Raw genomic sequence first — 23,005 nt, 5'->3', positions numbered from 1 at the left:
GACGTTTCAGTTCACACTTTATTAAGAAAAGAAACACGCACACTTCCCATCCGGGGCCCCTCTGTGAGGGCTGGGGACAGAACAAATGCTGAATGGTGGGCCTGGCTCCAGCATCTCTCTGCCCTGCCGCGGGGCGCGGGGCGGGAGAGAGCTCGTACACTGCAGGGTGGAGGAGGGCAGCTCCCGAAGGGTGGCTCGCAAGGTGGTGGGAGCCGTCCGGCTTTCCCTGAAGGCACTGGGAGGGGGTGGGGGGGCAGGCACGCCTCAAGCTGCACAGAGTGCCTGTGGGGCCTAAGGGTTGAGCCAAGGGTGCCGGAGGCAGTCGGCTGCGCTGGCCCGCTTCTCGGGGATGTACTCCATCATGGGCAGCAGGAAGGCGCTGAACTGCGTGGCCTGCTCCAGGGGCCACTCGTACTTCTCCATGAGCACCTCGTACAGGCCCCAGTGCTTGAGGTTGTGGATGTGCCGCAGCTCTCCTGGGGGCCGGCCAGCGGGCCAGAGGTTAGGCTCTGCCAGGAAGGGGGCCTCTGGACCCCGTGCCCCCCCTCCCCCTGTTCTGGAGCCCGTGCTCCCTGCCCTACCCCCCACATCCAGGGCCCGAGCCCACTCGGCCCTACCTCTCCGGTTGAAGAACTCCCGGGAATAGCGGCCCGAGAGGGCGAAGGCTGGGGGGATGTCTCCCAGAAGCTCCACGATGTGGGCGATGTGGTCTGTGGACAGAGAGGAGGCTGGGCGGCGGCTGGGCGGCCGGGAGGCCCCCAGGCTGAGCCCAGGGCCGGCCTCCCCCTACCCTCGTCACGACTGTAGTCTTCTCCAGAGTGGGGCTCGAATAGGTAGTCTCCGGTGGCCAGCTCGAAGGCCTGGAAGGAGGAGAAGGTGAGGCTGCTGGCGGGGGTGGGGGCGGGGTGGGGGGGGACCTGCCCTAGGCCAGGGCAGCTGGAGCGTACCATGCACGCCGTGCTCCAGATGTCGGCGGGGGGACCGTACTCGGCTCCGATCAGCACTTCCACGGCCCGGTACTGGCGTGTCTGGATGTCCTCGGTGAAGTGCTTGTGCTGGAGGCAAGGGGAGCCCTGGGGAGGAGCCGGGGCCGCGGCTGGCCCGCCCCCAGCGACCCCCACCATCTCCCACCTCTGGGCCGGGCAACCAAGGAGCTCAGTGGGGCTCCCTCTGAGCCTCAGGGTCCCCAGAGGTCCCGAGAGGGACTGGCCTCTTCCCAGGGGTCCCCGCCCCTTGCAATTGGTCCAGTTCTGGTGACTGGATGGGACAGACGCTGGTCTGGGCTCGGTCCCGGGTCTGTGTCAGGAGGCAGAGCCCGGGGTCTGGATGAGTGGCGGTTCGGGGCCCGTGGGGCTCAGAGGAGGCCGGCCTGTGCCCCTGCCCTCGCAGCCGGGTGCCCACTCTGCTCTCCAGACCGGCTCATACCACCCAGCAGGCGTTGCCCAGGTCTGCGATCTTGATCTTGATCTTGTCTGCGTTTTGGGGCTCTAGGGGGTTCACCAGGAGGTTCGAGGCACCAAACGGTGCTGGAGAAGGAAGAGAAGGGGGAGAGGCTGAGCCGGCTGGGCCCCCGCCTGTCCAGCCCCCAGCGAGCCCACCCGCAGGCCCGGCCCAACTTACTGCTGGGCGACAGGAGGCCCCCGGTCTCCCGCTGGTTGGAGGAGCCTGAGAGGATGGAGCACGAGGCGGGAGAGAAAAGGGAGCCCGAGAAGCCTGACGTCTGGGAGCCCGGGCTGAGGCTGCGCTCGCCCCCGGTGGCGGGGGAGGAGGAGGCGGGGGAGGGGCCGGCCCCGGCCCCGCCCCCGGGGTGGCAGCCGGAAGAGGAGGTGGAGCCGCTGCCCCCCTCGAGCCTCGAGCCAGCGTCTGGGGAGAGGGGCAGAGGCGGGGTGTGAGCCGGCACCCCGGTGGCCTGCGCTTGCCGGGCGCGCGCCGCGGCCCCTCACCCTCGGCCTGGGCCGCCGCCTCCATGGCTTCCAGCCTCTGCAGGTCCCGCAGGCGCTCCTCCAGCAGCCGCTTCTGCAGTTTCCGCTTGCGCCGCATCTTCTTCCTCTTGTTCTTCGACAGCTTCCCGGGCTGCCATCAGAGCCCGGGTCACCCCAGGGTTCCCACCGCCCAGCCCCTGAGCGCCCACGCCTCTCCCTGCGGCCTGCATGCTCATGGGGGACGGGGCCTCTGGGCCCTAGGGCCACCCTGGACGTAAACGCCGGGCCACCCCGCTGTGGCCCACACCTCGGCGCCAGTCCTTCGCTGCCCGAAGCTAGACTTTTGGGGGCAGCTGATGGGCCTTCGTCTAGCTCGGAGCCCGCCTCACCTGGGGGGGGGGGGCAGCTTGGGCCCCTCGTAGCCCTGGACGCACCGTCCGCCCACGGAGGCAGTGGCGCCCAAGCCACCGCCCACGTGTGCGACCCACCCTGTGTCTCACCCTCATCCCTGGGGAGGGCAGGGACGTGGGGAGGGGGTGGGGCCAGAGAGGCCGAGGAGGGAGCTCTGAGGAGATGGGGAGATGAGGCCCAGGCAAAGAGGGGCACCCCAACTTACCAAGACCTCCTGGGGGGCAGTGCTGACTGAGGAGGGGCAGTCGGGGCATCAGGGGAGAGAAAGGAACAAAGACTCAGGTGGGGGCTGAGGCCCACGGGCCCCTCCCTGGGCCCAAGCGGGCACGCGCTGGTACCTGTGGAGCGGGATGGGGGCGGGGCCCCTGACTGCTGCCACTCTGTGGCCTCGGTGGCCAGGCGCCTGATGTAGGCGTCGCCCACACACAGCAGGATGTTCTCGGGCTTGATGTCTGTGTGGATGATCTTGCACTTGGTGTGGAGGTAGTCCAGGCCGTGCAGCACCTGGGGAGAGCCACTCTGGAACTTTCGCAGCCCCTCCCCGGCCGCCTCGCCACACTCCCAGAGCACGCGTCATGCTCACCTGCCTCACGATGCTCTTGACGCAGGGCACGGGCAGGCCCTGGTAGTTGGACTTGATGATCCACTTGAGGAGCTGGTGGCCCAGGACTTCCAGCACCATGCACACATCTGGGGCTGGGAGTGAAGGGTGGCCGCCGGGCCCACGGCAGGGGGGCACGGGCCCCGCCCACCCGCAGCTGGGGAGCAACCGGGTCTGGCGGTGCAGAGTCACCACCTGCCCGGTGTCGTTATGGTGTCCCTGCCACTCTCGGGTGTGCCACTTGGGAGGTACCTTGGGTGCTCGTCCGGGGCAGGGCACCGAAGGAGCAGACACGGAGGCCTGTCAGGCCAGCCGCACTCCTGTGCCCAAGTATTTGCCAGAGAGCCTCTGGAGCAGCTCCTCAGTGGACGGCACTGCCCTTTGGGGGTAACTCGGCAATGCCCGTGGATAACCGATGCCCGCCCGGTCATCCGCTGGCCCCCGCACAAACACAACCCCTGAAGCGGTGGGGCTATTTTGCAGACTAGTGTCACTAGAAGGGATAAGCCCCCATTGTGCAGATCAGTAAACCGAGGCCCCAGCAGCTGGGATGGCGGGAGCGGGCACCGCTGCCACCACGCCGCTTTGCTCGTCCTGCAAAGGATACGGACTCCGTTAACCCCTGAGATCCTGAAGTCATCGATGAGCTGGACAATGGTCTCTCTTTTGGGGTCACTGGGGTCACTGTCCCGGACCTGGAGCAAAGCGACCACGAACGAACGGCTCCACCCTGGCCCTCACCGGCTGCTCCCTGCTGCGCCCCCCGCGCACCTCCGGCCTCGGCTGCGGCTCCCTGGCCTGCTCCCGCAGGTCCTCCCAGGCAGAGCCAGCTGGAGCCTGCCCCTCTGGGAACTCTGCCCTGCCTGGGAGCCGGGAGCGGGGAGGGTGGCGCCTCACACATTTCAGGAGCTTGATCTCATCCACGGCGGTCTCCGTGTAATGCCCCGCGCTCTTCACCACTTTCAGGGCCACGAAGCGCTTGCGCCTGCAACACCGAGCTCCGCGTCGGCCGCCGGCCCGGCCAGACCCGTGGGGGCATCGTGGTGGCCCCAACGGAGCCCAGGGGTGGGCTCCTGGCTGGCACTGGGCCCTGGGGGGGTGGGTGGGCGGAGGGGGCACTTACTGGATATCCCAGCAGAGCCAGACGGTGGAGAAGTGGCCCCAGCCCAGCTTGCGCACCACGTGGTACCGCCCATTGAACAGGTCGCCGATCTTCACGGGGTAGTAGCCGCCTGGGGAAGGAGTCCATACAGCGTGGTGGGTGGTGGCGCCTTCCTGGGGCGGGGGTGGGGGGGCCAGGACGATCCAGCCCCGCTGGCCCCCTGGCCCACGTGGGCCGGCCTCCGCACCCTCCTCCTCCCCAGCTGCCCTGTGTCCCGCGGCAGCCACCTGGCCGCCTGCGCCGAGGCCAGGCCTCACCCTTGCAGTAGTCCTTGGGGTCCTCCTGCTCCTCGTCATCGGAGCCCAGCAGCCCCTGCAGCATCCGCGGCGCCGGTGTGGCGGGGGCGAGTTCGGAGCCCGAAGACTCGGGCCCGCAGGAGGCCTGCGAGCTGCGGGTTCGGGGGCGGGCAGTGAGCACTCGAGGCGCCGGGCATGGCGGGGGGGGGGGGGGCCCAGGGCGCCCCGGCCGAACCCTACCTGCTGCTGCTGCCGCCACCGCTGTCCCCGCCGCCGCCACCAGCGCTGGCGCTCATCCCGGCCGCGCGGCCCGCAGCTCCCGCGCCCCGGGCGGCTGCTCCTGTGGGGCCCGGCGGCGGCCCGCGCATTTATAGCCTCGGCCGCTGATCTCACCCGCCTTTATAAATAGCCTCCCAGCTGCTCGGCTGTGGGCAAGGTATGCGGCGGGAGGAGGCGGTGCGGCCACGGGCCGCCCGGGAAAGCCTGGTCCCCGGGCCCAGCCGCCCCCTGCCCCCGCCCTGCCCCAGGGGTGGCCGAGGGGGCCCACTGAGTGGGGACTGCCGGCAACCTGCTTCCCAGGCGGAGTCCCTGCGCTCCGGAGCTGGAGCCAGCTGAGGCGGGGCGGTGGACAGGACAGCCCAGTCCTCAGGTCGGGCGCTACTACACACCCCACATACCCTAGGGCGCCGTGACACTTTCGGAACATTCTCTGGCTTCCTGCTGGGCCTCTGGTAGCCTTCGCGAAGGAGGCCCTCCCCATTCCCATGGGTGCCCTGTTCCCTGCCCGCTCTCAGTGGGGTTCCCACTTTTCCTGTGGCTCATTGACCCCTTAGGCAGGCGCCCCCCTCTCCCTGAATGTGGTGTCGCTGGGGATCCCGGATGATGGAGTCAGGGGCATGAGCTGAAGAAGGCAACTGGCGGCTCCCACCAGAGGTGCTGGGACGGCGTCGAAGCCCGGGAACCCGCCTACTGAGGACCCCAGCCCTGACACAGTGTGGTCTCCCCTCCAGCTCCTCAGCGCCCGGCCATCCCTGCCTTCCTCCCTGCGTCCACCAGCATGTGCCACGTGCCCACGTGGGAGGCACAGGGACCCCTCTACCCTGGCCCTGCCCTCAGGGGTCCTCCTCCGGTGGGGCCCAGACAAGCCCCCAGCTCTAACAGGCCGGTGACAGAGGGACCTCCAGGTCAGGCAGAGCCCTCTGGAGCCTGTGACTTTGGGGCTGCATCCGAGGGACCAGGAAGAGTCAGTTGCCCAGCAAGGGGTGGGTGGGCGAGCTTCCAGGGCGGTGCAGGACCCGGCTGGGGTGAGGTCTGCAGCAGGATAGGCCGGGGGCCTCTTTGGCCACAGAGGGGTCGGGGGTGGGGAGAGGCAGGGAGGCCCTGGGCGGCCAAGGGTCCTCATGGAACCCGTGGGCGTTTGTGTGAGATCCTCGCAGAGGCTGACGGGCACTTTTGCTCTTTGGACACATCATTCTGGCTGCTCCCAGGAGGGAGCGGAGGGGGCCGGTGTGGAGCGGGGAGGCCAGCTGGGGACTGTCCGACAGTCAGAAAGAAGCAGTGGGGGCTCGGCAGTGACCGTGGTGAGGCCAAGATGGGAGACGCTTGGTCCTGCTGTCCCTGGGCCAGGAATGAATTGGTAGGGGTAGGGTGGGGTGGCCGTAGGTGGGGACGGGTGGGCCAAGGGAGGCGGTGAGGGGACAGAAGAGAGGAAGGCACGGGGGGGTGTGTGTGTGTGTGTGCCGGATGGCCCTTTTTCCTCGGGCAGAAGTCACAGCCGTGGGGCCGAAGGGAGGACCAAGAAGGGAGGCACTGAGTAAACTCTCACAGGGACAGGCACAGGCTGGGGGTTTTTCTAAAAAGATGTACTTCTATTTTATTTCCAGATGTGGTTCTCCAGCAAGCAAATAAATATAGTGGGGGAGGCGGGGGAAAGAGGTAAGGATTACGATAAATTAGAAAGAAGCCGGGGCAGGGGAAGGAAGGGCGGGTGGTGGGAGAGGTGGCAGGGAGCCCCCTGGCGGGCACGACCCCCTTCCGCGCCCTGCCGGCCCCTCCTCGGCTGGCTGCTGGCTCCATCCGGGCAGCGCTGCTCCTCTCCAGGCCGCTGGGCCTCAGGTGACCAGCTCACAGGTCCGTCACTTTGTTCTCCACCAGGGCTGCTACCTGCTGCAGGCGGCAGGCCAGCTGCATCTTCTGGCCCACGGGATCCTCCTCCAGGGCTCCGATGATCTGCCAGGGCAGAAGAGGGTGCCCTGCCTGAGGCCTCCGTGCTCTGCCCGTTACCCAGGGCTGTGCCAGCCTGGGGGGGGGGGGGGTCCAGCAGGAGCCGCCCCAGGCCTCCCCGAGGAATCTGGACAGAAGCCACGCTCCCTTCCCAACCTGGGCCCTCCTTCCCCCCTGCCCAGATTGGCCCAGACACCTGCTTCCACCGGCAGGGAGGATCCTCGGGGCCTGGCTCTGGGCTCTGGGGCCATGTCCCTCCCCCCCCCCCCCAGCCTCGAGCGCCCCTCCCCCCACTGGAGCGCCGCAGGCCTCACCTGGTCGTAATACCTGTGGATGTGGTTGTAGAGCTCTTGCAAAGCTTCTAGGCAGTGGGGGGCTGATGTGTAGTTCTGGGGGCGGCACGTGGAGGGGTGAGCCCCGGCCTGGACCTTAAACCCCAAACCTCCCCCCTCCACCCCGCCCCCACCCGAACATGGAGGAGTGAGCCCCCTGGGCTGAGCCTCACCCCGGAGAGCTCGGCCAGAGCCGAATTCATCTCCTGATAGCTGGCAGGGGAGCTCTGGCGGATGTCGGAGTAGTATCTGGCAGGGGAGACACGGTTAGGCGCGGGCAGCCCCCCCCCCCCCCCCCCCCCCCGTGGCCCGACACCTACCTCTCCACCATCTGCTTGTAGCGAGGGATCTCCCGGGCATACAGCAGTTTGTTCACTGGGGAGTCCTGCTCCGGGTAGGGGTGGGCCTGAGCGGGGAGGCGGGGGAGCTCCGGCCCTGTCACCCTGAATGCATCACCGGTGCCCTCCCCCCACCCCCGGGCCTCCCGGCCGTTAGGCGCCACCACCCCACCCCCACCGCCAGGCCCACTCAGGGCTGGGTACTGAGCCTTTCCTCGTCACCCCTCTGGAAGCTATCAGGGCCGGCTCTGCCTTTACCCGGCCCACTTTATGCTCCGAGATAGTGCAGGAGTCGATGAAGGTTTGGGCGATGACTGCCAGGATGGCGTCCACGTTGTCTGACACGCGCACGTCAAAGATGAGCTGTGGGTTCTTCAGAGCGTTCACCCAGAATCGCAACAGCAGGCTGGGGACACGGGTCAGCCACAGGCATCGTCAGCCCGGGCCTCGGACCCGAGTTCCGCAGGGAGCTGTCTTACGAGTCCGTGTCGGGGGCGGCCAGAAATCCAGGGTGCGTGACACCACACGTAGGTTCGCGTCCTGGCCCTGTGGCCCCCACCCCGGGCAATGTCCTTATCCCTCTGGGACTCCATGTCTCGACCGCATGGGGGCGGGGACAGTAGGCGAGGCACCTGTTAGTCTTCCAGATGTGCAAGGTCTCCGGGTCCTCAATGCCATGCTTCTCTGCCAGCTCGTCCAGGAAGTCGAACAGGTACTTGACGGCTATGGGCACAGGCCTGTTCACGCTGAGGATGGCCTGGAACGTGTCGTCCACAAACTTCTGCAGCGTGCCCTAGAAGGCATGGGAGGGGCCGTGCGGGAGGCCGGGGCGGGCTCCGCCAGTGGGTGGGGCCCCTCTACCTCTCGGGACCACGCCCTCTCCACCGCCCAGTCAGGGCCCCGCTCCGGGAACCTTCCCAGCCTTGTGGCTCCTCCCCCCAGCTCCGCAGCCACACCGACCTTCATGGAGAGCAGGCGGGTGAGGTAGATTTCTGGAATTGCCTTCGCGCGCGCCCGCTCCCGTTCTCGCTCCCTCAGGCTGCTGCGCCGGGCCTTAGCCCCTTCCGGCTCTTCGGTGGCTTTCACCAGGTGCCAGAGGTGGACCCCGCCCTCCTCGCCGTCCTCCAGCATAGGGGTGTCTGAGGGCGCAGAAGCCCGGCCTCAGTCCTGTGCCCCTGCCTGCTCTCCCACACCACCGGCCGGGGATGCCCAGCCTGGGAAAAGAGAGGCAGAGAGGGTGGCAGCCGAGGGGCTCGCTCAGCCCAACACCCCGTGGTCCCAGAGCTCCCCAACCAGGAGGAGCTGGCACCCTCGTCTGCCCCAGGCCCTCGGCCCAGCCTAGAGCGTTTGCTTGCCCACTGGCGCGGTGTGGGGGACACCCAGGCAAGGCAGACAGCAAGCCCAGGGCTCCTGCCTGCCCACTTCAGCTCTGGGGCGCAGATGGGCGCATGGGGGCCGCGGGACTCACTCTCCCCCAAGAGGCAGCTCTGGGCCAGGCTCTGGGAGACGGCGCCTCCCTTGTGCAGCTGGGGGATGAGCCTCACTGTGGCTCCGTCTGGGACCTGGTGGGGCGATGAGCAGAGGCTGGGCTCCCTCCCTGGCTGATCCAGAGATGGGGGCCTGCCTCCCCCCAGCACCTGCCCACCGGTTACCTTGTAGTGCTGTAGGGTGTTGAGTCTCTTCCAGTGGTTCTGGGTCACCGAGGTCAGGTCCTCATCTGACAGGGTCAGATGACCGGCGAGGCCCGAACGCCACTCTGGGGGCACGCGGGGAGGCCGATTAGCCTGCAGCCTGTCCCCCAAGCCTGCCATTTGAAGCAAGGCCCGGCTGAGCATCTACAGGTGGGAACAGGCCCATGCGGGGACGGGTGGGTGGGCTCTCTCACCGAGGTCTAGGGCGTGCACTGAGGGCCTTTGGGAGAAGGGGGTGCCCTTGTAGACTTGGTCCAACACCTTCTCTTTGACCTGGGTGATGGTGTCTGTGTCGAGCACCCGGGCAGGCACGCGCTGTGCCGCACCGCTCCCCGCGGCCCCGCCGGCCCTGGGGCCCACCAACACCATCAGCGTCAGGGGCCGGAAGTCCACATCCTCCCGAAGCAGGCGGCTGTCATTCAGGGTCCGTTTCGCCTTGCCGGTCACGGCGTCCACGGGGCCCTTGTCCACCTGGTACTGGATGGCCCGGAGGAGCATGTACAGCGGCTCACCGGCCACCTCCTGCAAGCATCGGGACAGGCCCGTGTCAGCTCCGAGGGGAGACGCCTCCGCCCCACGCCTTCCCCCTTTCCAAGCCCTCATAGCCTGAGGCCCCGGGGGGAATTGGGGCCAGGTCCGCGAGGCCACACGCAGCAGCCCGCGCGTGAAGCGAGGGGATGAGGTGTCACCTGGGGCGCCCCTCACCTTCAGGAAGGCGTAGAGACAGATGGACAGCCAGTTGGTAAGCAGTTTCTCTACCATGGTCTCTGTCCTGGGGGGAGCAGGCCCCAGGTCAGAGGGGGTGGTGCTGCGGGGCCACCCCGTCCCCGGGCCGAGGTGGGTAAAGGAGGGAAGCCAGGGCTCTGCTGCCTGTCGGTCCCCTTTGCCCAGGCCCCCGGGAAGGATGCCCATCTACCTCCCTACCGGTGCCTTCTGTCCTGGCCTGCCTCCTGGGGGTTCCCGGCCCTTCCCGGCCCCAGGACGGGGCAGGGCGGGCAGGCGGGCAGCTCAGCGGGGAGCCCCCCATCCCTGCTCCCGGGCCCCGTGGTCGGGCCAGAGCCAACCTGCGCAGCATGAGCTTGGGGTTCTTGTGCACGTAATGGGCGGCCAGGTCACTTAGCAGAGTCCTCATGATGTCAGTCAGGTACTCAAGCTTGCCGTGCAGTGCCAGAGACAGCAGAGAAGCCACGTGGCAGCGGTCCCGCTGGGAGAAGCCGGGCTGCTCCTCCAGGGTGTGGATGAGCTGCGGGGGGGGGGGGGGGGGGCGGTACTTAGGGGAGCCCCGCGTATTCTCCCACCTTTGTGCCCCCACCCGCTGCCCGGCCCCGCCGCACCCCCGCCCCTGGGCGCCCTGCCCAGCCACGTAGTCCTCACCGTGACGAGGAAGAGCTTGCTGTTGAGCAGGTTGGAGAGCTGCGTCAGGCCCTGGCGCACGGGGGCGCGGCGGCCCTCTTCGCCAGGCCCCTCGGGTGCGGGCTGCAGTGGGCAGCCGCCGCGCCCTGGGAAGAAGACTCGCTCGGCATACGTGTGGTAGTCCAGGAAGGGGATCCCGCTGGCCTCCAGGTCGCTGCTGAGGTCGGTCATCTCGGTCATCAGGTCTGCGGGCCGGGAGTCACCCAGGTGTGGGCTCGGGCCCAGCTGGGCCCTCTGCCCACCGCCCCCTCCCCACGGCCCCCACCCCACCTGTGAACTCCTTGCGGCACTGGTCACCCACGCCAATCTCCAGGTTCTCCAGCTGCACCAGAACCTTCTGATAGTCCCGCAGGGCCTGCTTGCTCTTGTGCCTGCAGCCCAGGGACCAGGTGTCAGCCGCAGGCCCGAGCCTGGGGGGGCCAAGGTCACCGAGCCAGGGTAGCCAGCTGCCTGGAGGCCTGCCAGGGGCAGGGGGCGCCTCTCCACCAGTGAAGGGGGGAAGCTCGCGCAGGGGTCGCGGGGCGCTCTCACCTGTACATGAGGGTGAGGAGGAGTACAGCGGCAATGAGAACCGCCGCGCCCATGCCCAGGCCCACCTGGGCCTCCACAGGGAAGGCGGACAGAGGGGGCTCAGTCTCGTACTGGACGGGGCCCAGGGCCAGGCGCACGTTGCCCATCTGAACCTGGGGGGACGGGGCTCCTGAGTGCGGGCCTTCAGGGCTCCGCCCGCCCAGCCCACTCGGCACCTGGAGCCCCGCCTCACCACGAACTGCGGCAGGCTACTGGAGCCGTTGGCGGGCTGGGGGGCCCGCGACGGCGGCTCGCAGTAGAGGTGGGTGAGCGTGAGGGTCTTCACCAGGCACTCGCCGTCACCGATGTGCACGCGCACCTCCTCCTTGCTGATCCCCAGGTTGAGGCCCTGGCCCTGGGAGACACACGGGGTGGGGGCTCGAGCCAGGACAGCCAGCCTAGGCGCGCGCTTCCCGCACAGAGCCGGCTGGCAGAAGCCCTCACCTCCACGTCCAGGACGTTGCCCGGCTTGAGGCGGTAGGGGCGGGCGGGCTTCTCGCGGCTGAGGGGGGCCAGGCGGGGGTTGGGCTGGTACAGGAAGTCCTGGCCCCCGCTGGCGCTGGCGAAGTCTACGTGCACGTTGTCTAGGGTGAAAAAGACCCGCTGCGGGTGCGCCCCATCTGGCACGGCAGGGCTCTGGCACAGGAGGAGGCTGGACGAGTTGACGGAACAGACGGTGGAGCACTAGGAGGCAGCCGGGGGCAGGACCAGGTGGGGTGAGCTGGGGCTCCCTCGCTCGCTCCCTGGGGGCCAGGTGGACCCCGGGCCCTCGTCCTCCCTCCGCGGGCACGACCGGCCCCGCCGCCGGCCGGTGGGGCGCTCACCTGCAGCAGGCCTCCCTCGAGCTGGATACAAGCCTGGGGGGCTGCAGCGGGGGTCCCGCAGCTCCTCGTCGGGGTTGAGGACGGGGGCCGGGCCCCTGCGACCTGCATCTCCGCCGGGGCCTCCAGCCACACGGACAGCAGGGGCTGCCGCACCACGTCCAGGCCCGTGCCCCAGGCTCGGATCAGCCGCCCGCCCCTGTGCCCGGGCGGCAGTCAGCAGGGGCGGGGCGCGGGCGGGAGGCCCCGCCCCCGCCCCGCCTCCCCGGCCAGGTGCGGCCGGCGACCCGAGCGGACTGGGTCCTCACCCCCGGAAGCTGACGCTGGGCTCTGCCGCCACAAGCTGGGGGTTGGCGGTGTAGTGGAACGGGCTGGTGGGCAGCGTGCGCTGGGCGTGGCCAAACACCACTCGAACCACAGCTTCTCCTGGGCTGGCCTGGGACATGGTGTGGCACACAATGGCCTCGGGACACACCGGCTCCCGGCTGCAGGGTGGGGAGGGGTCTGGCATCTTGCACTCTAGCCTGGGCCTGGCCACCCCACCAGAGACCCAACGTCGCCTCCCTCAGTGAGGGCACAGGGTACTAGGGATGGGCACAGTGGCCATTTCTGTTGCACTTTGATGGGGGCTTTTAGGGAGCCCTGAGTCCACTGCCCCCAGTACATGAGGGGACAGTGAGGCCTGCAGAGAATGCCCCGAGCTGACAGCAGCCAGCTTGGGGCCAGGAGGAGAGACACTCACATAGGACAGGGTTGTCCACCCACAAAGACGCTGACGTTGCCTCCTGTCTGCAGGTGCTGCCCGTGGATGGTGAGCTGGGTACCCCCTGCCTGGGGGCCCCACTGGGGGCTCAGGCTCAGCAGGACGGGGTCCTGGGGGACAGAGCAGCCTGGGGCAGCCATGGCAGCCCGGCCTGGCACTCACTCACCTTGGCTCTGGTCCCCGAGGCACTTGTGCTTCGTCACCTGGGCCACCGCCCACCATACCCTCCTTCCGGAACCCCTGTGTCAGGGCTTCTGCAGCCCCGCGGCTCTCGTTCTAGCTGTCCTGCCCTCAGAGGGGGCTCTTCTCTCCTCACTGCGTCTCTGCCCCTCGGGATGGCCTCCTCTGCCACGGCTTACACCTCCCAGCCCCCCACCCCCACCCCAGCTCTAAACCCTGAGATCCAATCACCACCTTCGGGCGCCGCAGAACTCCCGATACTAACCGGGCCCTGCCTCCCTCCACTCCCGCCCTGGGCTTCCTGGCTTCAGAATTAGCCCCAGTGGGTGGCGGGGGCTCAAGCTAGTGTCTGGAGGCGTCCCCGCTCTCCCTCACTCCCGAGCTGTGCCGGCAGGAAGCTCCAGTCCCTCACTGCCCTCCCCCCTGCACCGGGACAGATGCCACCACTGTCCTCGGCTCAGGGGCCTGAATGAACAGTCAGATCCGCGGCTTCGCTCCTGGACGAGTGGCGGCCCTTCGTGCGACCTCCCAGGCCAACTTTGAAAGCCTCACCTAGATGTCCATGCCCTCCTGCCCCTCCCTCCTACTGTTGCTCTGCGCGGGGACCACCCAGGCGTGGGCACTGACCTGGTAGGTGAAATGCTGGGTTGAGACGCCTGGTGGCCGATTCTTAATGGCCACTTGGACTGGCCCTGTGGTGCCGTTGGGGGCAGGGGATGTCACACACACAATCCTGGGGAATGGAGACCCGGTGGCTGGTCAGGCCCTCGCTCAGCAGGAGCCGTGGGCCACTCACCGGCCACTGCCCAGGACCTGCACCCTCTCGCTGCCAGCTCCCCTCTCCTTCCCTCCCCTGGCTCATCTTCCTTTGGCGCATCTGGCCCGGGCCCACGTTCCTTGGCTCCAGGCCTCCCTTCTCTGGGCAGCTGCTCTCTGAGGGCCTCCCCGGGAAGGCATCCCTCCCCCGCCCCCCGCCCCCCCCCCCCCCCCCCCCCCCCCCCCCGGTGGCTAGGATGCCTCACCGGACAGAGGTGCGGTAGAGGGAGGGCTCAGGGCTGCAGGGCCGGCCAGCCACATTCACGGCCTCTCGCACCTCAGCAAAGTCCCGGCCCAGGTTGGAGCCCCAGATGGTGAGGGCCAAGCCGCCCTCGGGGAGCCCGGTCAGGGGCTCGATCTGCAGCAGGGAAGGGTGACGATGGAGTGTTCGGATCCCACATCCGACCTGCAGTAGGGGTGCCCAGCCAGCTGACCAGCCTGAGGCAGGACAGAGCCGCTAGGGCTCGGGGGCCTGAGCGCAGGCTGGTCTGACCTGGGTGAGGTCAGGAGAGTGGAAAGTGCGGCAGGGCGGATGGGGAGGGGGTGGAAGGGTGGGCCGTGGGATGGGGGGCGGCAGAGGGGCTGGGGGCTCACTGCGTCGATGCTGGGCGTGGGACACAGCAGCTCCACGGCCCCGGGGGGGCATAGAGGACCGTAGCGACAGGCGGGCTGCCCGTGGCTGCACCACAGACAGCCCAGGCTTCCGTTGGCCGCCTGGCAGCGGCTGCAGTCGGGGTGGCCCACGGCACAGTCGTACAGGGTCACTAGGGAAGGCCAGGCGGTGCACTGAGGCGCATCCCGTCTGCCACACGCCTTGTGCCACCCGCCCTGCCGTCCCCAAGCTCACCATGAAGAGCGTGCGCATTGTCCAGCCGTTGCCCCGTGCCCCGGGTGATATAGATGGGCACCGGGAGCTCCTGCTGGGCCATGGAGGGGTAGAACTGTGGGTGGAGGATGGGGTCAGGCTGGGCCCGACTCAGGACGCCCCTGGCCCCCGTCTCCTCCAGGACCCTCCTCCCAGAATGGGTGCCTCGCTTCCATGCCCACGTCTCCCGGCAGACTGCGAGCCTGGGGCAGAGGCTGTGGGTGCCATGTTCCCGCTGCACGCCCCGGGCCTACGCAGAGCAGGCCTCGGGATGGCGACAGGACACCGATGGCCTGGAAGGGTCTGCGAGGCAAGGGCCGTGCGGGGGCCCCCAAAGGCTACAGAAAGTGTGTGGTGGCAGGTGAGGCTGTGGGGCGGCCACACACCTGCTGGGCCTGGCAGTAGATGAGGCCCACGTCCCCGGCCGTCTCTTCCAGAGAGGCCGGCAGCCTTCGAAGTTCTCCGGGCAGCTCCAGCCAGCAGTGGTACGAGGAGGGCAGGCTCTGGGAGTGGACGTTGTCAGGACCCTGGACACGGTCAGCCACCCCACCCCCACCATCCCCATCCCCCACTCACTCCGAAATGCTGAAGGTTCCGCACGCGCAGGGCCAAACGGCTCTCCCAACCGACAGGCACCAGGAGGGGACCCGCTGGGCCCTCCACCCGGGGACAGGCCCCTGGGCCACGCACCCGGACATCCGCCTGCGGAAAGGAGACCCTTTAGCCCTTCGGAAGTTGAGGGGCCCGGGCAGGGCATAGCGTGGGTCGGGGGCTGGGCCTACCCACCTCCTGGGCGCTGTAGACGGTCACCTCCCCCTCTGGGCAGTGCTCTCCGTACACACAGCGGCTGCTCCGTGGGCACCAGTGGCACCGCCAGAGGCTGCCCACACAAGCGCGGCACCTGGAGGGGCGGGGGGGGGGGGGCGGTGGCTGCTCAGGCTGGGCTCCGTCGGGGGCTGCCACCCCTGCCCAGCAGCCAGGCCCAGCACTCACGGGGCGGCCGCCTCCAAGGCCTGGACCGCGCTGCAGTCGTAGAAGGAGAAGTTGGTGGCGGCCACGGCCACGTCCTCAAACATCAAAGCCAGGGGCAAGGTGACGTGGTCTGGGAGGGGATGGTGGTAGGTCATGCGGCTCCTGCCCCTGCAGCTCCCACCCCGGTCCCCAACCTCCCCGCCCCAGGGGCCCCTCACCTGTGCCTGGAGGGTTAAGAGGCAGCTGATCTTGGGGAGGAGTGATGCAGGCTACATGGGGCCCTTCCACATGAGCCAAACTGTCGTAGTCCCCAAAGGCGCAATGGAAGTATTCATCCATGGCCAGGGTGGGCAGCCGAGGGACAGACAAGGTGACCTGGGACACACGCAAGGAAAACAGAGCAGGCAGGGGCTTCTCGTTGGGAGGGGGGGGTCTCAGCAAAGGAGATGCTGCTAGGGCAGAGCAGGGGTGAGGGCGGAGCAGGGTGGGAGCAGAGACAGCAGGACAGGAGGCCGGGGAGGCCTGGGGGCAGCCCCCCCCCCCACCCCCGCAGGCAGCTAGCGGCAGGCATCTTACCACGCCCTGCTCCTGGCGTGGGCGGTGGGCCGGCAGCAAGGTCTGCACATGCGGGCAGTGGCTGTCCTCGTAGCTCCACAGCCACTGGTTGGCCTGGGCTGCTCGGTCGCATTGGCCCTTGCGGGTACACCTGTGGGACAGGGGCCCGTTGGCCCGCCACGTGGGTCTCAGGGGGAGTGAAAGGGACGACGCTCAAGAGGAAGGGGCCAAGGGGGCGCCCGGGTGTCTCAGTCACTTGAGTGTCCGACTTCGGCTCAGGTCATGATCTCGCGTTTCATGGGTTCGAGCCCCGCGTCGGGCCCTGTGCCGACAGCTCGGAGCCTGGAGCCTGCTTCGGGTTCTGGGTCTCCCTTGCTCTCTGCCCTTGCCCTGCTCGTTCTCCATCTGTCTCCCTCCCTCCCTCCCTCTCTGTCTCTCAAAAATAAATGAAACGTTAAAAAAAAAAAAAAAAAATATATATATATATATATATATATATATATATATATATATATATATAAACATTAAAAAAAAAAAAGAAGGGGCCAAGCAGACAGGGCTTCCCGGTCAGTGTGCAGGCTTTGGGGGCCACTGCCGCACGGGGAAGGCTTGCCACCGGTGGAGGCCTGGCTGGGGGCGGGGCTGGCAAAGGAGGAGGAAGCAGGCTGGGCCTCCAGGGGCAGGGTGGAGGCAGTGCCCCTGGGGCGCCCTCGGGCACACACCACCTGTCGGCCACGCTCACCTGCCCTGGAGGACACACCAGCCACACAGCGGGTCCCGGGCCTGGAGGCAGCTGGCACAGTCAGGGAACTGGGGGCACGCTGCCACGGGCACCCGGTCCACCTGCGGGGGCAGCAAGGGCCAGGGGCGGTGGGTGCGGGGACTTGGGGTGCGTGTGCCCTCCCTGCCCCGGGACAAGCCTCACCCGCTGGGCAGTCAGGACGTAGAGGTGGCTGCCCCTGCCGTCCACCAGCAGGTCTGGGCTGATAGCTGAGCCCAGAAGCCCCACTTGCTGGGAGTGGTACACCTGGCCTTGGGAGCCGTTGACAAAGACCTGGAGGGACGACAAGGCCTGCTCCCGAGATGGCCACGGGCCGGCCACCCAGGGCACGTGCTCTCCTCTCGGTTGAGGCTCCCGGGAGGCACCCTTTCCCGTAGAGCCGGCTCTCCTTCCTGCCAGACCGGCGAGGCCGGGCCATGGGCCGTGTGTGGGAGTGGGGCGGGTCCACGGGCGCCCTGTTCTGCCGGCGTCACCTCCCCCTTTGGGCATCACCCGGCCACCCCGGCTAAGGGCCTTGGGAGCCAGGGGCAGGAGGGCAGCTGCAGGGAGGTGAGCAGGTCACAAGGAGGCCAGAATCTGCCTCGCAGAGACCTCCGGGGCCAGGCCGGCTCTGGGGACTGGGCACTGCCCACCCCATCCCCGTGGCAATCCTGCCCGCCTTGACCGCTGGCTCCTGCTACGATCTGGAGCACGGGAGCTGCCCAGGAGGTTCCTGGGAAGTCATCCTAAGTCACGCACCTAGGCGTCCCAGGAGGCGGCACCCAGCCAGCCATCAGTGTGTGGCGTGGCCTTCCGACCTGCCAGCGGGACGCGGCCCGAGAGGCGCAAGGGACCTGGGGCTTCTCCGAGCAGGGCAGGAGCACCCCCAGTCAAGCCAGCGAGGCCAGGCCTCGCCGGGCAGCATGGAGGCCTTTGGCGCCCGGGGCCCAGGGCTCGGGTAGCCCCTCCTCCGTCAGGGCCTCACCTTATGCAGCTGCCCCTGGGTGTCCCCCAGGACAGCTATCGTGTGCCCATCTGCCTGGAGGCCTGTCACGGCGCTGATGGGCTGCCGGAGCTGCAGCAGCGGCTTGGCCTCCAGGGGCTGGCGGCCAGCAATGGGGCTGGGCGTGTGCTCGTCACCGCAGGGGTATGACTCGGGGGAGTCCTGGGTGGACAGGGAGGGGATCAGGTTCCCGGAAGAGGCAGGAAGTGCCTTCTCCCGGGGCCCGGAGCTAGTCAAGGCTGGAGGGCAAGGCCAGGGAACCCTGAGGGACCCGGGACAGAGTGGTCAGGCCCCCTGCCCCACGTCAGGACAAGCTCACACAGCAGAGGGACACAGGCCAAGAGCAGCTAGGAGCCCGACCCTCCTGGACATCCTCTAAGCAGCCGGTTGCCACCTGACAGCATCCAGCCACCCACAGCCTGGGACTGCGTGTGGCGGTCCCTGCCTTGGGCCAAGAGACACCGCGGAGCGACAGGGACGGAGAGGCAGGCCAGGCAAGACGGGGCCGCCTCACGAAGGCGGCACGCAAAGCCCGCGGTGACAGGGGCACTCACGGGGGGCAGGGCGACGCAGCGAGACGTGACTCCATACTCCACGGAGGCCTCCTCCGTGCCGCTGGGGCCCCGGCCACCCGCCGTGTAGCAAAGGCGCCGGGCCCGGTCCATGCTCCCGTCCAGCTCAGCCAGGGGAAAGGCGCACAGGGCCGCCTGCGCCCCGCTGGGGCCTGCGGCAAATGCCCCCAGCAAGGTGGTCGGGGCAAGGAAGGCAGCCTGGATGAGGCCCTGGCCCTGGCAGGTGAGGGGCACCTCCACGTAGGAGTAAAGGTTGGCATCCCCGAGACAGAGCCGGGCCACGTAGGAGCGGTACTCGGCCTGCGCCCGCGCGCCCCGGCGGCGGAAGACGAAGTAGGCGGAGCGGGCGTTGGCAAAGGCCCCCACGTAGCTGTTGTTGTAGTCCGAGAAGTCGCCCACCACCAGGCGGCCCAGGCCCTCGCTGGAGAAGGGCTGCGGCCCGGCCAGCTGGCGCACGGTCAGGGGCGGCACCCCTCCCGACAGCTTGCCCGCCAGGCCTCTGGCCACCAGCAGGAGGTCCCGGCCTGGCGTAGGCACCACCAGGCCCACCGTGGCCACCCCCGGGGCGTTGGCGGCCACGAACTGCCCGTCGCCAGGGTCCTCGGCCTGGTACAGCACCTGGGCCACATCGTCAAGGCGCCGCTTCTCACACACGCCCTGCCGCACCTGCCCGCAGGCCACGAGCTCCCCGGCCCGGCCGCTCACCAGCAGCAGCTGGTTGGCGTTGTCGGTGAGCCGGGCCTGTGGGCAGTCCGCTGGGTCACGGAAGGGCACGCAGTCGGGACTGTCGAACACAGGGCCGGTGACAGCCACGGCCTCCAGCTGCAGCTCGGGGCTGAGCTGGAAGAGGCGGTTCACGGCGCCCACATAGAGGGTGCCACGGCCAGGGGCCAGGGCCAAGTGGTTGAAGGTGGTGTTGGGTGCGGAGAAGTGACGGGCCTCGGCCAGGGGCGGTGGCGGGCACAGCAGCAGCATGAGCAGAAGGTGGGGCCCAAGGGGAGGCCGGGGAGCCATCACAGGTACCTGGGGGGAGAGCGGAGCCAAGCGAGGCCTGGTCGGGTGGGGGGCGGGGGGGAGAGCACCGGCCTCCACACCCCACGCCCGCACGTGTCAGGGCAGTGAAAGACACCGACGAAGAGGGGTGGAGAGAGCACCAGAGGAAGAGGAGGTTCCAGAAGGGAGACAGATAGGAAGGGAGGCAGAGGACAGAGAGAGAGACAGAGGGAGACAGGGAGAAAAGGGGCAGAGAGAGAGACAGAGAGAGGCACAGAGAGAGTATCCACGAGATGGGGAGAGGGTGGGCTGGGGGGCACACACACGTGTGCCCGAGGAAAGAATTTCTCTCATCTCCTACGTCTTAAGCATCTACATTGTTGAAGGACAATGTTGAAGGCGGGTCCTGAAAAGGCACAAGAACAAAACAGAAGGACTCTGAGCCACGGAGGGGCAGTGAGAGAGGGGAAAGGGCGGGAGAGGAGGGAGGGGCAGGGGAGAAGCGGGAGGTGCTGATGGGGAGACACCAGGGGAGGCAGAGAGGCTGCGGCAGCCAGGCAAGGGGGAAGGGGAGGGAAAGACAAGGAAGAGGACAGGGACATAGAACAAAGGCTGGTGGCAGTTGTCAGCCTGGGGGCAAGGGGAGCCGGGCCACCATGCAAGGTGGGGGACAGCCACAGCACGAGAGAGACGGCGACGGCGTGGAGAGAAACCTCGCCCTGGGCAGGCAGGGCCAGATGTAAAGAGGGACCCTCTCCAGGGCGCCTGGGTGGCTCAGCCAGCTGAGCGTCCGACTTTGGCTCAGGTCGCGATCTCGAGGTTCGCGGGTTCGAGCCCCGCGTCGGGCTCTGCGCTGACAGCTCGGAGCCTGGAGCCTGCCTCAGATTCTGAGTCTCCCTCTCTGTCTCTCTGTCCCTTCCCCGATCACGTGGCAATGGAGGCAGGGCAGAGGAGAGGGCTGGGAGGGGGTCAGAGCGGGGACTGGGGGACATCTGGGAGCCAGCCAGAGTGGGCACTTGGGGAGGCCGTGGGGAAGCACCGAGAGACGACACTGGGTGCAAGGGTAGAGCAGGGGCCCCAGCCCCGGGGTGCTGATGTGCAGGCGTGAGAGAGAGAGAGAGAGAGAGAGAGAGAGAGAAGGGTGAGCCTGCCTGAGGAGAGGGCACTCAGGGGCGAAGCCAGGCCTGGGCAGCCCCCCCCCCCCACCCATGTGGAGCCATTCGGAACTCACGCTAAAGCTATCTCCCTTGGGCCTGTGGGGGCCCCGAGCCTCCAGAGGAGGCCGCCCCGCGTCCCGGCCCCTGCTCCACAACCTCGGGTCCCCACGGCTGCCAGGTGACGAGGCGACAGGAAGTGCCGGCTCACCACGCAGAGCCCCCGGGCTCAGAGCCGCAGAGAAGGGGACAGAGTCCAGGTCCTAAGTTGGGCTGGGGTCCTGCGCAGCTGGGCATGGCCCGCTGTCCCTGGGTGCCCTGCGGCTTGGCAGCAGAGACGCCAGCCCGGGCCCCGGCGGGTGTGCCGGCTGGAGGCAGAGCCCCGAGGAAGGCCCCGGAGCCCCTTATCTCAGGGACACAGACAGGAAGGTCAGGCCTGGCCTGGGGACAGGGGCGTTTCCTGTGGACCCGGGATCTCGGCGGCCAGGCCCGGGCTGTGTGGGTGAGGGGAACAGATGCGGTGCACGGGAGCCCCGCGCCCGGGCTCCCCTGGACCACTGTGCCTGCCCTGCCTCGCACCCCCGCCCCCCGCCCCTGGCACCACGTCTGTGGACGGGGGACCCAGGCGCTTACCGCCTCGAAGGGGAGCGACAGAGGGGTCTCCTGGGCAGCGTGGCGCCGAGGGAGGCCCATCTCCTCAGTTCGGCCGGCCCGGGGCGGCGGCGACGGGCACAAGGCGGCTGTGGGGGGCATTGTCCTGAGTGGGAGGGAGACACTGGAGCCTCGGCCCCGGGGGAGGAGGGAGGCCAGGGGGGCCAAGGACCCGGCGGCTGGGCTCCACCGCAGCTGGCAGCTTTGTGAATAGTGGCCGGGCCAAGGCAGCCCCGCCTCCACCCCAACAATGTCCCCTCTGTCCGCGGGCCTGGGCCAGGGACTCACTGTCTGGTGCTCTCACCCCCACCCGGGCTGTTCGGGCTGGGGGGCTCCCCGCCACGCCCCACCCCCAGAGAGACACCCCCCGGGACCTGGGGACAAAGGACAGGGTTTCTTCGAGCCAGCAAAATGAGACCCACACGGCCGGCCCCGGCCCACTCCCGCCCCGTGCCAGCCAGCGTGCGCCTCTGTGTCCCGCCCCCCGGGTCCCTGTGAAGGGCACAGGGTAGGCCACTGGGCCCCCACGGGAAGGTCAGGGCGCTGAGCCCCTGCGATGCCAGCCTCATCCTTGGTAGCCTTGGTGCCCGGTCGAAGTGCCAGTCCTGGCCCTCAATGCCTGCCTTTGTCCAGGCTGGGGGCCGGGAGATGCCAGGACAAAGGCAGCCCGTCCAGGAGACCTTGCACCCCCCCCACCCCCTTGGCCCGGAATAAGACTGTCCAGAGAGCAAGTGACTTGTGTCCATCCAGCCCCGCCCCGGGGGACTGGGAAAGTCGTGCCAGGTGCAACATGATGGTAGGGGGCGGTGCCCGTGGGGGGGGGGCTGTGTGTGTGTGGGGGGGCTGAGGCAGAGGGGATGCGCACGAGGGGGTGGGGGCATGGCCCCCAGGAACCCAGTACTTAGCCTCAGTCATGGCAACTGGTTTCCCTAGCCCGGGGAAACACGGGCCCGAGATGGGCCTAGAGGTCCCCTCTGCGTGTGGGGCGCAGGAGGGGGTGGGAAGGGAGTGGCGACCGGCAGCTGGCTCTCCGGCCAACCTCACAGGGCACCGTCTTCATCCCAGGCTGGCAGAGCAGGGGCCCTGGGATGTGGCGCGGGGGCAGGTGCACGCGGGGTGGGGTGCCCACTTTCTCCACTGTGCACCACAGCAGCAGCTTCGGGGCAAGGTGGTGGCAGCGGGGCTCACTGCCACCCGGTCGGGCCGGTTGGGTGGCTGTGGGGGTGGGGAGCCAGGCGGGCCTTCTCCCTACCCTGCCCCCTGCCCCCAGCCCCGCCAGCTTTCCCATTTGGGGGGTAGAAGCCTGGGGTCCCACCTCCCAGCTCCAGGGCGCCCCCCTCAGGGGGTGCCGTGCCCCTAAGGCCTCGGGAGGTGTTGGATCGGGGCGCCTGATGGCCTTTGCCCTCTCCGGCGAGCGGGCCCTGCAGACCCCCGGCTTCTCCCAGACCCAGCACGCCCCAAGGCAGCACCCCACGACCCAACGTCCCTTGCACCCCGCGTCCTCGCCAGCCCCAGTTCCTGCCTACCTGGGTGAGCCGCTGGCAAGGGTTGAAGAGCAGCTGGCAGTGCCCGAAGTGCGTCCCCAGCACAGCCCTGGCCTCCCTCCCCACAACGCAATCGCGCCCAACCCCACTTCTCCCGGCGGGGCCTGCCTGGGCGGCCCAGCCCCTCCCCGCCCGCCCCTGTGCCTGCTGGTGCAGGGCAGGGCGTTGCTGCCCTCTGCTGGCCTCGGTGGGCACCTGGCTGGAGCAGGTGAGAGCGGGCAGTGCCCTCCCGTTGGGTGGGCAGGCAGGCATTCCGTAGCGCCTACCAGGTGCCGGTCTTGGGCCTCACAGTGGCGCCGTTCAGAGACAAAGCCCACTGCCACCTGATCCAAGGGTGTCTGTCCCGGGCCTGGGGGGGGGGGGCAGAACTACGTGCCCACCGATGGAACAGCTCATCTCTGGAGGACACCTCGTGTGGGAGGGAGAGGAGGCAAGTCTTCCGGGGGCTCGGGGCATC

General features: G+C 68.6%; 2 protein-coding genes across 11 annotated transcripts; both read right to left on the bottom strand.

The window, feature by feature from the left end:
• Positions 1-4: 4 nt before the first annotated feature.
• On the bottom strand, positions 5-4,706 carry SRPK3 (SRSF protein kinase 3). 3 transcript variants are annotated; one of them, XM_058712203.1, is made up of 15 exons: positions 4,573-4,705; positions 4,354-4,484; positions 4,058-4,166; positions 3,832-3,919; positions 3,542-3,629; positions 2,917-3,023; positions 2,672-2,837; positions 2,539-2,564; positions 1,944-2,073; positions 1,621-1,863; positions 1,426-1,526; positions 948-1,055; positions 791-860; positions 618-710; positions 5-476 (listed from the first exon to the last, which is right to left on the bottom strand). In XM_058712203.1, the coding sequence occupies exons 1-15, from the start codon at positions 4,698-4,700 to the stop codon at positions 292-294; spliced, it is 1,773 nt and encodes a 590-aa protein (XP_058568186.1). In that variant the 5' UTR covers positions 4,701-4,705; the 3' UTR covers positions 5-291. The 3 variants fall into 3 exon arrangements, with proteins under 3 accessions (XP_058568186.1, XP_058568185.1, XP_058568188.1); XM_058712202.1 differs by having other exon boundaries at positions 618-860; positions 4,573-4,706; XM_058712205.1 differs by lacking the exon at positions 791-860 and having other exon boundaries at positions 4,573-4,706.
• A 1,467-nt stretch (positions 4,707-6,173) lies between these two features.
• PLXNB3 (plexin B3) lies at positions 6,174-22,637 on the bottom strand. Of its 8 annotated transcripts, none has more exons than XM_058712667.1 (36): positions 22,531-22,637; positions 20,987-21,110; positions 18,189-19,229; positions 17,617-17,796; positions 16,797-16,925; positions 16,614-16,714; positions 15,893-16,022; positions 15,535-15,691; positions 15,338-15,446; positions 15,131-15,245; positions 14,921-15,046; positions 14,731-14,847; positions 14,327-14,420; positions 14,074-14,243; positions 13,686-13,837; positions 13,291-13,396; positions 12,463-12,593; positions 12,029-12,205; positions 11,724-11,919; positions 11,344-11,583; positions 11,093-11,254; positions 10,861-11,012; positions 10,600-10,700; positions 10,291-10,514; positions 9,981-10,159; positions 9,622-9,688; positions 9,111-9,438; positions 8,878-8,981; positions 8,694-8,787; positions 8,186-8,364; positions 7,858-8,018; positions 7,484-7,631; positions 7,208-7,293; positions 7,061-7,136; positions 6,870-6,944; positions 6,174-6,561 (listed from the first exon to the last, which is right to left on the bottom strand). In XM_058712667.1, exons 2-36 carry the CDS (start codon positions 21,104-21,106, stop codon positions 6,457-6,459), a joined length of 5,832 nt encoding a protein of 1,943 aa, XP_058568650.1. In that variant the 5' UTR covers positions 21,107-21,110; positions 22,531-22,637; the 3' UTR covers positions 6,174-6,456. The 8 variants fall into 8 exon arrangements, with proteins under 8 accessions (XP_058568650.1, XP_058568652.1, XP_058568653.1 ...); XM_058712669.1 differs by having other exon boundaries at positions 7,208-7,272; XM_058712670.1 differs by having other exon boundaries at positions 14,327-14,396.
• Positions 22,638-23,005: the final 368 nt, after the last annotated feature.

This window comes from Neofelis nebulosa, chromosome X, assembly GCF_028018385.1.
Source record: "Neofelis nebulosa isolate mNeoNeb1 chromosome X, mNeoNeb1.pri, whole genome shotgun sequence".
Classification (NCBI taxonomy): Eukaryota; Metazoa; Chordata; class Mammalia; order Carnivora; family Felidae; genus Neofelis; species Neofelis nebulosa.
Note: the sequence above shows the minus strand (reverse complement) of the source record. Positions and strands in the feature narration are given on the sequence as shown.